Below are 15401 nucleotides of genomic sequence, written 5' to 3' on the forward strand. Positions count from 1 at the left end.
AAAGCTAGACGGTGAAGACTAATTTCTGACCAGCTTTTGATTTTAGTACATTTTTCTAATCGGCACGGTTATAAGTTCACCTACATTTATTCGGTCAATGCCGTCGGTTCCGGGCCTGCCGCCAGTTGAACACTCTCACCGTTCCTGAACTTTTATTTGCCTTTGTTCCTCCTCGCGCACACTCTCCCCGCCCCTGCGCGCACCGCTGGTTTGGTTGAGGCTGCAGGGCGCTTTATAGCAACTGTTGCTGTGGTCGAGCGCCATAGCCACCGTAGTCCTGGAGACTGTAACCCAACAACAACAACCCCGCTCCATCATCCCCGCCGCTGCCATCCTCATCCACACGACTCCGCACACTGCAGGTGAATATCGCGGCTGTTTGCTCCGCTCTATTACCGGACGCTACCTGTCGGATAGTCTTGCCACATAATATTTGATGGTTAAGAAGGAAATGCAAAAAATAATTTATTGTGTATTGTTAAAACCTTTTGAAGCTAACCAGCTGTGTCGGTCAGCTAGCTGGCTAAGTTTGCTAGCCATTTGGGAATGATTTCATTGTAGCTAGCTAGGCCAGTTCCTCATTTATACGCGTCCCTGTCGAGCTCCGCTGTTCGTGTACTTTTTCCGAGCAGTATTCTACAGCAGGTACGGATATCTTCCGCATAGCCATGGCATCATTCGACCGGTATGGGTTGTCGTCAAAGATGCAACAGTGTCTACTTGGCAGAGAATTAAGTATTGAAACGTGTACCTGTCTGGTGTAGCTCAGTCATTAGCTGGGATGGTGGTCTTTGGTTAGCCAGCATCCCTGTCCCCTGAATCCCGGAGCAGGTGTTTCCCCTCAGCCAGCCAATAGACATGGCCTGCTTACAAGCTGATTGCTATTATATTAGCTAGCGACGCAGCTAGCCAGAAAGCTAATAGACCAGTGTGTGTTGTCGGTGGTCCATGTAGTGATTTGAGGACCGTAATTGTATTTTCCTGGCTGCTTTTCATTCATGCAACCAAGCTAAGCTATCTAACTTCTCTGGGCAGGCTATCTTAGCTAGCTAACACACCAGTAATGCTTGCTAGCTAATGCAATTGTGCAGGTGCCTTAGCTAATAGAACGGGATCCTGTAGCAATAAGAACATTTTGTGGGCTGATTTTGTTTTATACATGTACTTAATGTTGTTTAAATGTTAAGTAGATACTCAAATCCTTGTCCACATTACATTGCTAGCTTGCTGCAGCACCATTTGTTGGCTATCTATTGTTATAGCTCTCCGCGGAAAGGTGCAGCTTGATTGCTAGCTAGCGTTAGCATAGCTAGCCATTTAATTAGCGACCAAGCTAGCTTAGCAAGACAGGAGTTGCACACTTGGCTAACCCTCTTTGTTATCGCCTTGGATGGTTTGTGCAGTGGTACTTGTGCGGTAGGCCTGCTTGTTATCCACCAACACTTTACACTAACACATTCAAACTGTTCGAAGGGGGGAATACTGCTCCACACTAGTACCTCGTCCGAGTAGCCTCCTATGTGCCTTAATACTGACTGCCAATTGAGCAAGAAATATTTTTCTTTAGACCTTATAGCTTTATTCATGTGCCTGGAAATATTTTTATAATACTGTGTGACTGTTGTATTTACTTGTGAAATTGTAACTCATATTGTTTGTCTTAGTAAGTTCACCTAGAGTGATGATTTGTGTTATTCATAACTGTCTAGAAATTGCACAAAGTCTCTGTTATTATACACAAGGTCAGCCTAAAATTCTTTAATATGGTGTAATAGATTTTTTTTTATGCTTTGTTAAAATCGACTTTTATCAGTTGCCATAAATGCACTACTGCCAATATCATATTTTCACAGTCTGCCAATGTCATATTTTCATTGCTAATCTTCATATACCTATTAACAGCCAGTGCTGTGTGTGTGTGTGTGTGTGTGTTGCCTTCACCCGTTATCTTCTGATGCAATACGTAGGTTCCTAGTCTATACCCCATGGAGTAAATGAGGAGGTGCAGCAACACTACTTTTCCACATGTAGAGTCTAGAGTGACTCTGGACACAATTTTCTATGAAGTAACAATTTCATTATATTATCAGCCAAGACATGGTGCACATCATTGTAGGATTACTGTGTTGTCCTTAACATTGCAATGGAATTTACCATTTTTTCTGTCTGAGCACAGATGGATATCACACTGCACGTTTTCCAATCTAAATAGTCAGTTGTATCTGCTTTTCAACTTTGTAAACAAAATGCTGACAGTTTCTTAGAATTGCATCAGTATCCGCTGTGAGATGTAACCCTGTTGTGTTCATTAGGCATGGGAAACAGATGCGCACCATGAGCAGGTTGGAAGGACGCAACAGGTGCATAGTAGGCAAACCTGGAGGGGCTGAACTGGTGGAGGAATTATTCAGGGCTGGGTTTCGTGCCCGTGTCGAGTACGGAGCTTCATTTTTAACACTTGCACTGTTTTTTGTTTCTTTGTTTTTTTTTCCTTTGGGAATGCGTTCAGGTGGTGGTAAAGTTTTGATTTGGAGATGGACTGAACAAGGAAAGTATTCACTACTAATGACACCATCATATCAAGTTGCAACAAAAATTGTTTTCATTCAGAAAAAATATGCAGACTCTGTGGGGGTGGGGGAGTTTTTGCTGCTTTCTTTAAAAAAAAGACATTAAAGTGAGCTTTAGAGAAAAAGAAATCACGGTTCAGATTTTTCTTCCCTTCTTTTATTGTCCAAGCACTTTGGGGTGATTTTGGGTGTCTAGCCTGCCCTCCTCCTGTCCAGAGGACAGGATGTCTGAAACAGCTAGTTATCAGATCTCATTACCACTTATCTGAAGGCGGGCGGAGGGCAGGGGTGGGCCTGTGCCACCTGTCCTTTGTATCCTGTTCCTTTTCCAATCACTTTAAGAGACGGGCTGGGTAAATAATTCATATCCATTTTCATTGCATTTCATCCTAAACAAACCTAAGACTGCTTATGTGTGGGTACAGGGGGTTGTTGACATAAGAATCCCTCAAAATCTAGGACTGCTTAATCAACTGAGTTTGTTTTTAGCCAGTTTTCTTCGACTTTTTTTTTTTTTTTTTTTTTTTGGTGCCATTTTCAAATCTGTCATAGGAGACACTAGTGTGCACCGTAACACAGATTATATTTGAGCATATTTTGTTTACTATATGTGTGGTGAGTTCACTGTAACTCTAATGCACTTAGAACAATGCCAGCTGCCTTGGACTGAACAGGTGCAGCTGATAGGAGCAGTGCTCTGACATTTGATCTGATTCAGCCTGCCTGGCCCCGAGCCCAATGATGTAACAGGGTTTGACCCAGCTTCGTCGACAGCCCGTGGCAAAGCAGCGGGAGAGTGGGGTCGCCGATGGCAGCCTCTGTCAGGGTGGGGAGGGTGGGCAGAGCAAGTGCTGGCCTTCTCTTGGCCCTTTGTTAGCACTTGGCTTTTGAGGCTCCGGTTGCTCTGTGGAGTACAGAGCTTAAGTGGGCCACAGGGGAGCGCATGAATGCGGAGAAGGTGCAGAGGGCCTGGGGGACAGGAGGTGGGGGGGGGCATGCTGGAGGAGTCAGGCAGGTGCCTGTTTATGGAAAGGTTTATGCCTCCTCATCAGGCTTTTCCAGTGAGGCAGAGCGCCTGAAGGATGCAGTTGGGCTTTGTTTTGAGGCTCTGTTCAGCAAGACAATTCGCAGGGCCATAGGATGGTTCTCGGCCACGAAAAAACTCACAGCTCAGGAAAACGACATCTGAAACACGGCTAAATCTTTTGTTTAGATGCATTTTGGTCGTGTTAGCCTAGTGTGAACTGCTTCGGTGTTCAGGCTTGTGGCAACTGAAATCCTTCCTTCTCTGCAACCCTAAAATTGTGTACTCTTTTAAAATAAATAAATAAATAAATAAATAAATCGAGCTAGTTTTACGATCCTCTGTCCCGAAGACATGCGCACAGCAGGTTCTCCCAAAAACCATCCGGCCTAATCAAGTCGCTTGTGCAGTCACTGGAGACGGCTACGATTATCCTCGCTCCCTTAGCACATGCACGTGTTGCTGTGTAATCAGACATTAAGAGTTTGTATGTGTGCACACGTGTGTGTGTGTGTGTGTGTGTGTTTGTTTGGGGGGATGGGGAGGTGAAATGCACCTGAACACCACCTGCATTGTCCAGGTAAATGAGGAGTAGGAGGAGGAGGAGGTGACGGGCGAGTGAGTGCACAGCCTCAGGGGAGAGCCTTTCGGCTGTCAGGAGGCACGGGTATAATTAGCCAGGAGAGACCTCATGATGGAAACTTTAAGCCAGAGCCCGGGATGCAGCTGGAAAGCCTTATTCACTCTGTGTTCATGGTGGCTGGCTGGCTCGCTCGCTCGCGCTCTCTCTCTCTCTCTCTCTCTCTCTCTCTCTCTCTCTGTGTGTGTGTGTGTGTGTGTGTCTCATTCTCTCACTCTCCTGTTCTCTCTGACTTTTCTCTGTGCCTCTTTCTGACACACACTTTCTTCTCCTCCCCCCCGCGCAGTCTCAACACGTTTGACGTGTTTGTATCGGTGTGGTGGGTATCCGAGAAAGACCGCCCTTGATTACGCTTGACAAAAGTGGTCACGTTTTGCCAAGATGTGATGGTTCTCTTCTCCAGGCTGAGGAATCCTGTCCACTCAAACTTTAGAAACGCGCAGCCGGGCTACATGTGTGACTGCTGAGACAGCAGCCATTTTGCACTAGCCTTTAAAAAAAGAGCAGAACGTGAGACCTGACCGAGGAGCCTTCCGAGCCAATTAATTATTAACCGTCTTCATTACAGCGACCGCGGCCCGTGGCACGCTCCATTTATTACGTCACCGTGTTCTGAGCAGGGGGCGTGCGTCGGTTCACACGGTTTACCCAAGCCCAGGTTTCTGACAGGCGACCGGGAAGAACCGATTCAGTTGTCGCTCGACAAACATTACTTTCTAAGATCTGCTCGCAAATGGATGCGGTGCTGTGGACGGCTCAGTGGCACCAAGTACGATAGCAGGTGCAAAATCCGAACAGTCCTGCCTCGTTTCAACTATCTTAATACAAATATGTTGAAATGTTTGATGGAGCTGGGGGGGAGGGGTTGTTATTTCAGAGTTGTGGGCGAGACCCAGCTGGCCCAGGTGTCTCGCTACGTCACAGGTCCAGCGAGTCATCTGGGCTGGAGCAGATGGACGCAGACACCAGATGAGCGTCCTCTCAGCTCGGCGCGTTCCGTCCCGTCTCCCTTTTCCCGCAATTTTTTACACGGGGCTTGTGCGAGCGCTCGCGCGTTCAAGATTCGATTGCAGCCAGGAGATTCAAGCAGTGCGCACACACTGGAAGCGCAGCGGTTTTATTTGTTTTGGGGTTGCTGTTTTTATGATATATGCCTAATTTGAATTTTCGATGCAGACGGTGTCTTGCGCTCGTTTTTCTCATTTCAATAAAGGTGCTCTAATGATATACCATGGTGCAAGGCTCTGTGGCTTGTGCATGTTTTAGCGAGATGATTTGGCAATACTTTCCACTGTGTTTCTCAAGCTGAACCAAATTTAAGTCCTTTTAAACGTCTTTATTGTGCTAAGCTGCAGCGTATTTGAGATAAGTAGTGCATTATGTAAATTAAAGCACTTCCAGAAGAGGTGTGGTCAAAGGCACAGTGTAGCCAGGTACTGTACTGGTGGGCCAGTTCTTCCATTAACTCCCACTCATGCAGAGAGAGGAATATGCTTGATTGCGACTTCAAGCAGGGACGTGTTCTTCTATTAATTTCCTTAGAGGCCGTTCATGACATTAGTGTTTCCGGCAGGTTCGTGTCACGACTGCGAGGTGCATAATTTGGTGACTGACCAATGGTTGTTTATCCCCCCTGACCTCTCCATTCTACAGGCGCCATGCAAACCCCAGAGGTGGGCGCTGACTCTGCATCTACCGTGCCCCTCCAGACCAGCGTGCCTGTCCAGCCTGCTGTCTCCGCCCAGCAGGTGGCTTCTCAGGTGCCCGTCCAGCAGCAGGTGAGCCTCCACCTCCCCCCAGAAAAGACGGCGCCGCTGGCATGAGTGCATATCGCACGCCTCTGGTGACGGAGCTCTCTCCCCTCCTGTCCCAACAGGCACAGACTGTTCAGCAGGTCCAGCATGTGTATCCAGCACAGGTGCAGTACGTGGAGGAGAACAGCGGCGTGTACGCTAATGGAAACATGTGAGGGCATTTATTTACTTCTTAAAGCACTCTTCCCACATCGCTATAGAGAGCGCTGTGGTCTTAACTAGGGGCTCACGCACAGTCCGTAACACTGCCTGGACAGCTTTCAAAAGGATTTTGCATGAAACTACCTAGTAAGTATTGCAAATATTCGTTGTCGTTCGTCAGAGGAACCGACAACGAGCTACCATTTAGAGCCCAAGTTGATAGTTCGTTTCGTTGCTTAGCAACAAAAGATGCACAAATGTCCTTCCCCACATTTGGCTGAAGCATCCCACAACAGGGTGTCTTGCTGGGGTGGGGGTGGGAGGGCAGACGAGTGGGGGGGCAGGGGGCTGTCCAACACCTACCGATGATATACTGGTGCTGAGGAGGAGGCCCCGCCTTCCCAGCCTGCTGGGCTCGAGAGGCGGAGACTTTGCTGACATGCCAGAGCTGCCCCGTACCCAGCGGTGGCCACACGAGCTCTACATGGCAGTGTTCTCGACCAAACGACCCGTCTGGTCACGTCCCTCTATGCACCCGCTCTAAGAGTGCTTTAAAGAACTCTCACGGGCCAGGCTCACGCTGATGCTCTCCGTACTGTGTGGGACTAAAGTCTGTTATATTTAGAACGTTGCGTGGTGTCATGTTTCTTGTACAGCAAAGAAACTGGTTGTCATCGCACTGAAGTCAAGTGCACGTTTCTAAGTGACACCTTCACTGCATTATAATTATACTGTGCTCCTCGGGTGCTCTCTGTAGCCATGAAAACGCCACTTTCAAACTAAGCTGCAGACAGGTGCTTTGTGTTTCTCTAATCAAATAGGGGTCCAGTCCCCCCAGGTCAAGAATTTCTCTCAACTGTCAAAACGTTTAACATGGTTGTCATAAGTATTTCTGTGAATTTAAATGCTTTTTTTTTTTTTTTGCTTTTTAAGTGTCCCTTTTTGTTTTTATTTTACGTCACTATACGTGACCAGCGTTCATCATTTAATAATCTCTCTATCCCTCTAGGTGGTTAGCTCAGAAAGCACAGGGGGATGTATTGCTCAAATATTAATTGTTGTAATGAGTCTGTGTAAAAGAAGTCCAAGCCAAATGTTATATCACGAAAGAAACCTGATTGGTGTCGTTTAAAGAAAAAAAACAAATGACTGTTGTGTCCTATATGTGGCGATTCCTCTGCGTGCGTTTGTTTAAAAACTAGCCGGACATATTCGTATTCGGAGCCTCAGCTGTACAGCCAGAACAGTGGCGGCAACTACTTCGACACGCAAGGCAGCTCCTCCCAAGTGACCACGGTGGTGACGTCGCACAGCCTGGCCAACAATGGCAACGGCAACGGCAGCCTGGGCATGGGGCTGTCCGGCGGCCAGATCATCAGCAGCTCGGGTGCTTACCTGATCGGGGGCAACTCCATGGACAGCCCTGCCCCTCACGCCACCGCCCAGACCACCAGGGCCTCCCCGGCCACGGTAGGTCCCGCGCCTTGCCTCCACTGCCACAGCAGAAACCCCACTGCATCCCCGAGCTATGGCGTCTACGACTCTGTGTGTTGGTTGCGAGGCTCTTCCCTTGGAATGAACTTTAGTCAACTTTTAAACGGCCTGTTGGGGACTATTTTTATTTTTATTTTTTTGCCCATAGTACTGGCAACCTGACCATCCAACCCCCTTACCCCTGCAGAAATATATATTAAAAAAAAAAGCAGGTGTCTGCTAGCTCAGTTTTGACCTCTAGTGGAAAGGTGTGGTAGTGTTCTGTGATAGGCCTGTTTTTGCTTTGCTCTTGAGAAATTCTGCACCCCTCTCTTTATTTATTTATTTATTTATTTGTGGTTTGAAAGGAATACTTCTCCCAGACATGCTAACAGAATGCTAAGGAGGCTAACAGCAAATGAGAGAGCCACTGGCGTGGTGGTTGGCAGGATCTCGTTTTCACAACGGCGACTGTCCACTACCAGCACTGCCTGCTTCCTTGGGTGAATTATTCCTTCAGAACAGAGCAGGCCCCCGTGTGACTGTTGGCCTGCTGCACTGCGTGTCTGTGTGGTGGTTGGGAGGCTTCTGCTAATCTGTACCTTGGTGGTTTTCAGTATGGGTCTCTGCTGCTACAGCCTTTTATTATTATTTTTCACCCCCCTCCTTTTTTGTTATGGTCTCCCCCCTGCCCCTTTTTCCTATTTTTTCTTTTGCTCTTTGGTCTATCAGATTGAAATGGCGATTGAGACGCTCCAAAAGTCTGAGGGTTTGTCCAGTCAGAGGAGTTCACTGCTCAACAGCCATGTAAGTTGTAACCACGACAACAATGTCTTTACTCTTCCCCTCGCCTTCTCTTCCTGCGCTGTTCCGCGTTTCCTTTATAAGGCTGTTTCTTGCTTTTTCGTTTTATGGTGGTGGGGCTTGGGCGGTTTTTTTTTTTGTTGTTTTTTTTTCCACTGTTATTTATTTACTAATAAAGGTCTAACGGTGTGTGTGTGTGTGTGTGTGTGTGTGTATATATGAGGGGGGAAAGCTAAGACATTAAGAATCTCAGTTGCAAGTCTGTAACATGAAAAGTTTCAAGTCACGCTTTCTTAACCCACAATTGCTAATTTAAAAAAAAAAAAAAAAAAAAAAAAAAAAGCTTCTTTCTGTATATAGTTGGTTGTGTGTCATGAATGTAACGCTTCACGATTGTATACAGAGTTGACCTCCCCTTGAGTAGGCTGACGTAGCCATCGGTGCGCTCTCCCCATAGCTGCAGTGGCTCCTGGACAACTACGAGACGGCCGAGGGCGTGAGCCTGCCCCGTTCCACCCTCTACAACCACTACTTGCGCCACTGCCAGGAGCAGAAGCTAGACCCGGTCAACGCCGCCTCGTTCGGCAAGCTCATCCGCTCCATCTTCATGGGCCTGCGCACGCGTCGCCTGGGAACCAGGTAGGCCCAGCCTGGCCCGCTGCACAAAGGTCCCTGCTCTCTTCAAACCCCCGCCTCCCCACGTTCATGGATGCAGCGTCCAACCTGCTTACCATGGCCATGTTTTGAATGCAGAGGGAACTCCAAGTACCATTACTACGGGATCCGGGTGAAGCCCGACTCTCCGCTGAACCGTCTGCAGGAGGACATGCAGTACATGGCCCTCCGGCAGCAGCCTGTCCAGCAGAAGCAGAGGTATGTGCTCCAGGCTCTTTGATGTGACCTTAAACCAGTGATTGAGCTGACTATCAGTTGCACGCGATCCACGTCATCTGTGTGATCCGTGCCTTTGGGCAGGTTCAAGCCGGTGCAGAAGGTGCACGGCATGTCGGCCGAGAGCTATCCTGGCAGCGGGCAGCACACCCCCAGCGCCGCCGAGCAGACCGTGATCGAACAGAGCCAGCACCATCAGCAGTTCCTGGGTAAGGCCGGATACTCGCCGGCACCACCGTGTGGGTTGCAGCCGTGAGTGGCGCTGACGTGACTTTCCGTCGCCCTGCAGATGCCTCTCGGGCTCTGCCCGAATTCATGGATCTCGACCTGGGAGAGAGCGGAGTGGACGGCACAAGCGTGGAGGACGTCAAAGCCCTTCAAGCACTGTACAGAGAACACTGCGAAGTTAGTGGCTCAAACATTTTCTTCCAGGCGCAGTGGTAGTTAGGTGGTTCAGGTACTTGGGGCAGCTCAGTGGTTAAGGCACTTGGCTTGTAATCGGAAGGTTGCTGGTTCAAGTCCCACCACTGCCAAGTTAGCCCTGTTGGGCCCCTGAGCAAGGTCCTTAACCTCAAGTTGTACTCAGTCATAACTTTTAAGTCGGTAAAAGCCGTAAATGTGAATACCATGGCCATATGTATACGCAGGCCATCTTGGACGTGGTGGTAAACCTCCAATTCAGCCTGATCGAGAAACTGTGGCAGACGTTCTGGCGCTACTCCCCCTCCAGCTCTGTAGAGGGAGCCACCGTAACGGAAAACAGGTCAGTCAGCCTCACCGCACCACTCCTCCACCCACGTCATAACAACCGTTCCGCCACCAACCGTTCGTCTCCACGGTGTGCAGCGGCGTGAGTGAGATCGAGGGGCGCCTGCCGCGGCCCAGACTGCTGCTGCTGTGTCGGAGCGAGGCAGTGCTAAAGTGGATGGGCGCCTGCGACCACCTGATGTACCAGGCGTTGGTCGAGATTCTCATCCCCGACGTGCTCAGACCCATTCCTAGTAAGACTAAGGGGTCTTATTGCTAATGCCCATTGCTAATGCCCCGCACCCCCATGTGAACACGTCTTCTGCTTCTGTCCTCACCAGGTGCCTTGACTCAAGCCATCCGTAACTTTGCCAAAAGCCTTGAGGGCTGGCTCACCAACGCCATGAGCGCCATCCCCCAGAAGATGATCCAGACCAAGGTTGGCTCCCCTGTTCACTGCTTAGCCTTCTGTGAATTAATGCCCTGTCTCCATGGTAACCGATATTTGGTGCAGCCAGGTGGAAAAGGGAGATCTAATGAAGTGCGTTTAGAGCGATTCACCCAAAAGTGCTAACAAGGCGAGCAGTGAGTAAAGGCTGGAAGCGGTTAGAACGGCCTCGCTGGCACACTGCTGACCCCACCAGCCCTCATCCGGTTTTAGAAACATTTACAAGTCTACTTTGTAGAAGTCAGATTTAGAAATTTAGGAGATGAGCGTGACCCTCCCATTTCTGTGCGCCAGGTATCCGCTGTTAGTGCCTTCGCCCAGACCCTGCGCAGATACACGTCGCTGAACCACCTGGCCCAAGCAGCGCGGGCCGTCCTGCAGAACACCTCCCAGATCAACCAGATGCTGAGTGACCTTAACCGCGTTGACTTCGCCAACGTGCAGGTCAATCCCAACACACTTCAATCCTGCGTCCCCCGCTCTGCCCTCGGGTGGATCCGTAAGCCCTGACACCGTGCTTGCCCCGCCCCCTTTGTGTTGTGCCCTATAGGAGCAGGCCTCGTGGGTGTGCCAGTGTGAGGAGGGCGTGGTTCAGCGGCTGGAACAGGACTTCAAGGCCACGCTGCAGCAGCAGAGCTCCCTGGAGCAGTGGGCCGCCTGGTTGGACAACGTAGTGAGCCAGGTCCTCAAGCCCTACGAGGACCGGCCCAGCTTCCCCAAAGCCGCCCGCCAGTTCCTGCTCAAGTGGTCCTTTTACAGGCAAGCATCAGCGCCCCCCCATCAGGCAAACATGCCACATTACACAGTTTTGCAATGTTTTTTTTCTTTTTCTTTTTTTGTCTTTTAAATTGACTTTTTATGATGTCAGTTCAGATTCTGATGCTAATGATGCTAAACACAAGGCATTTTGTTAACAGATGTAAACCGGATATTTCATTACGTCTTCGCAGTATTTAAGTGACTTAAGACTGCAGTTCCTCTGCTTGGGTCGCATGTACTAAAATAGACTTGATGTCATGGGACTGTAGAGAATCGTACAGGAATTGAATTGGAGATTATCCTAAAGGATCCAGTTTGGGGCATGCATGCTCCTGAATTTCTAACCGTCGTGTTGTCCCACAGCTCCATGGTGATCCGGGACCTGACCCTGCGCAGTGCCGCCAGCTTCGGCTCCTTCCACCTCATCCGCCTGCTCTACGACGAGTACATGTTCTACCTGGTGGAGCACCGCGTCGCCCAGGCAACCGGGGAGACACCCATTGGGGTCATGGGTGAGGTAAGGAGGCGAGGCCACCCCCCCCCCCCACCTCAGTGGGGGACATGCTGTGGTGGTTCCTTTACGTTGGATCACATAAGCCATTCTCTGTGGTGGGTTTGCATGGAGATTAAGTGTCGCTAGTCATTAGCGTTAATTGGTATTGGGTTGGAGGACAGAGTTTGTGCAAGAGTGGTTTAATGATGAACAGCAGAGCTTCAGGTCTTAAAGTTAATGGCACAGTTCTACGAAGGCTGGTGAAGATCAGCATCGGAGTGCCGCTTGTTAGGACGATAATCTTAATTATTTTTGTGTTGCCTCTGTTCTAGTTTGATGAGCTGAACGCCATGTCACCCACCAACATCGACAAAGGTAAGCTACAGGTGTGGCGCACAAGCCATGACTTCTGCTGCTGCTGCGCCGTTTGAATTCTTGAGATGAAAGTGAGCCACAAATGCATTCAGCGGGATCTCGGTCCTGCTCGCCTTCATGAATAAAGTTTTCTTGGAGCATTTCTGTAAAGGCACTCCATTCACTAGTGTGAGTACATCAGTGAATACCAATCGCTTGTAAATTAGGCATATGTGCACTCATTCACAATTGCCATAATCCACATCCTGGAATTACACACGTCTGCCATATCTGGGATCTATCTGACTTACTGATAAATCCAAGTAATCCGAGACTTTCGACATGTCCAAACCAAATTAGAAGGAAGAAAATGTCAGAGCTTCTCATGTGGACATTGTCGGATTAACTGTTCAAGTTATATTTGTATTTATCTGTTATTTAAAGTAAAAGAACATGTATATTTCTTGGATCAAACACCAACCATTTCCTCAGCTCACAGGATGACCAGACCAGCTCGCCTAAAATTCATTAGCTCAAAAAACAGAAAACATCTGGATGTCTTTCAGAAATTCTGCATACTTTATACATGGTCAGGAGCAGCAGGAAATTTTGTTTGCACTCGCGAGCATTTTGAGACTACAAACATTTCATGAATGCAAATATTTGCACAGACATTTTTATTTAGAAAGTATTTATGAAGAATTTAGTTCTGCATTTACTACTCTTGCGTATCAGACGGCCGCGCTACAACCGAGCTGGCCGTGCGATGCTGAGCAGCTCCAGGGCATGCGTTCTGTGTTCCAGATGAGGTGAGCGAGGTGGACAGCGACCTGGACGAGGAGATGGAGGAGGCCGACGAGCCGCTAGCCAAGCGTGAGAGGGCAGAGGCGGAGGTGATCCAGGTGCTGCACGTGGGGGCCATGGAGGACGGCAGCAGCGCCGTGGTCGGGGTGTTGCAGCCAGGCATGCTGGGCGTAGCGGGGCAGCCGACGCCTCCGCTCGCGGGCCCGGCCGAGCACGTGCTCGGCCCGGCCGCCACCACCAGCACCATCCGCCACTGCGGCAGCGCTGGGAACGCCTATGCGTCTGTGTGAAAGGGTGGAGGCCCCATCGCACCCTCACTCTCTCTAGCTTAGTTTTTGGGGGTTTTTTTTTTCCTCTCCGTGACGCACTCCTTCATCCACCATCGCCCCCCTCCATCTTTATCTTTTATTTTTTTTTATATATATATATATATATATATATATATATATATATATATATATATATATATATATATATATATATATATATATATATATATATATATATAAATAAAAAGCTTTCTGTCTCTCTCTCTCTCACACACACACACACACACACACACACACACACACGGCAACACTACCCATGATGAAAGCTGCTCTTTCTGGATGAGCTCGAGTCCTTTGTCGTACATTATGAACCTCGTCATGATCAGAGCAGCCCTTGAAAGAGACGGTGCTGACAGTCCATGTCTAAAGTGCTTGTGTTGATGATAGGAATATTGAGGTTTTTAAATCTTATTCTTTTTAATGACAACGAGCTCAAATTCAATCCACTAGCTCCCCGAGGAAAACAGAAAAAGTAATCACTGTTTGTTTGATTCTGGAAATTTTATTTTTTACTTTAATGTGTCACTTTTCTATTTATTTGTACTATTGGTCATTGTTTACGATTTTCTATGTGGCTTTGTGTTGGAGTGGGAAATATTGCTGTATACTGTGCTGCTATAACCTCAGGCAGGCTGGAATCTCTGAACTTCTTGAGCTTGCATCTTCATCGGACTTTACTTTTGCATTGGAGTGTTCCCCTGGCCTTCTGTTTGTGGAATTAGTTGCTTGTTAGCTTTTGAGAGGATTCCTTTTATGTACACTACATATACAGTGCATACTTGTGGGGTTTTGTAAAGAAAAGAAAAAAAAAAAACACATTTCCTTTTCTCTGATTGGACCAAAAACAGGAACGCGTGGCGGTTGGCTGTTCCAGGCTGTTGTAAAGCTTTGTTTCCTTTCTCACCTGTGCCGTGTTGTAAAACCGAGCGAATGTCAGGGATTTAATGTACCTCGGGTTCATCACAGTGCCTTAACCCAACAGCAGCTTCTCATTTCGTCTAGGCTGTCCTGCTGAGAGAGGCCGTCCCTTTTGTAGTGGAAAGCACACTGCCAGCCAGTTGTGGTTGCTAGATTGCTGATGCCTGGTCTCTGAAATTGGATTAGTGGTCGTGCACTTGTGGTCTGTTATCAGTTTGAGTAGATGCACTTCTGAGTCGTGGCCTGACGACTCAGGAATGCAGCTGCTTTTTTTTTTTTTTTTTGTGGTAAGATGTCTTTATTGCTTCTTAACTGCTCTAGGTCTGTTCCCTCTGTTGCCTCAATGGTTAAATGAGGGAGTGTGTGTGTGTGTGTGTGTGTGTGTGTGTGTGTGTGTATATGAGGGCTGGAATCGAACCAGGTTGTATCTTGTTGATCGTTAGGTTGTTTAAGTGGAGCCGTCACCCTACCTCACACCAGCTGTGCCAGCCCTTGGCCATGAGCCCTGCAGTTCTGACATGTTTCATAGTTCTATCATCTCCACTCGTCCATCTCAGCACACTGACTCTGCCCAAATTCACGTTGTACCGTCAATCCATCTAAGACCCTGGATATCTGTATAGAGGACCAAAAGTTGCTGTTTGCTATCATTTTAAAGACAAATATTTATTGCTCTAAATATAAATCAATTCCAACATTTTCTGTGTGGTAGAGCTGGTACTAAGTAGGTGGTATTGTTTTGTAGCCCTATTGATTGGTTGAGCCATTAAAATTGACTGTGAACGGGAGGGTCAGTTTAATTTGCCAGTTTATTCATCATAATTCAGAGACCAATTGGGACCAATGTTTTTTCAACAAAAAACAGGAAATGAGTTGGCTCTCACTGGCCACTGGTGCTGATTTATATAATGGACTACTTTCCTCCCCAGGTACTTGACATGTACGGTTATTGATTTCCTGTCATGTAATGGAAAAACACTGGAAAACCATATTGTCACTACTGATATATATTTTTTTCTTTCTCTAGATTTGGGTAACTTTTCCACACAGTTTCAGTTTCATATGTTTTTATTTTGTTTATTTGCTTTGTGTATGTTTTTGACTGTTTACATATCAAGTATGCCTGACTTCACATTTTAAAGTTTTCCAAAGGCCTAACTTACTAAAAACAAACCTACAGCATGTCAGTAAA

At 47.8% G+C, this 15401-nt stretch overlaps 1 protein-coding gene across 1 annotated transcript; it reads left to right on the top strand.

Annotated features, from left to right (window-relative positions):
• The first annotated feature begins 282 nt into the window (after positions 1-282).
• rfx3 (regulatory factor X, 3 (influences HLA class II expression)) lies at positions 283-13252 on the top strand. The gene is made up of 17 exons (XM_035535656.1): positions 283-362; positions 5888-6012; positions 6111-6199; positions 7392-7659; positions 8395-8469; positions 8924-9105; positions 9220-9339; positions 9442-9566; positions 9647-9762; positions 10005-10120; positions 10204-10358; positions 10446-10543; positions 10847-10996; positions 11103-11311; positions 11675-11828; positions 12137-12179; positions 12963-13252. Exons 2-17 carry the CDS (start codon positions 5893-5895, stop codon positions 13250-13252), a joined length of 2310 nt encoding a protein of 769 aa, XP_035391549.1. The 5' UTR covers positions 283-362; positions 5888-5892.
• Positions 13253-15401: the final 2149 nt, after the last annotated feature.

The sequence above is a fragment of the Electrophorus electricus genome, chromosome 17 (genome assembly GCF_013358815.1).
Source record: "Electrophorus electricus isolate fEleEle1 chromosome 17, fEleEle1.pri, whole genome shotgun sequence".
Classification (NCBI taxonomy): Eukaryota; Metazoa; Chordata; class Actinopteri; order Gymnotiformes; family Gymnotidae; genus Electrophorus; species Electrophorus electricus.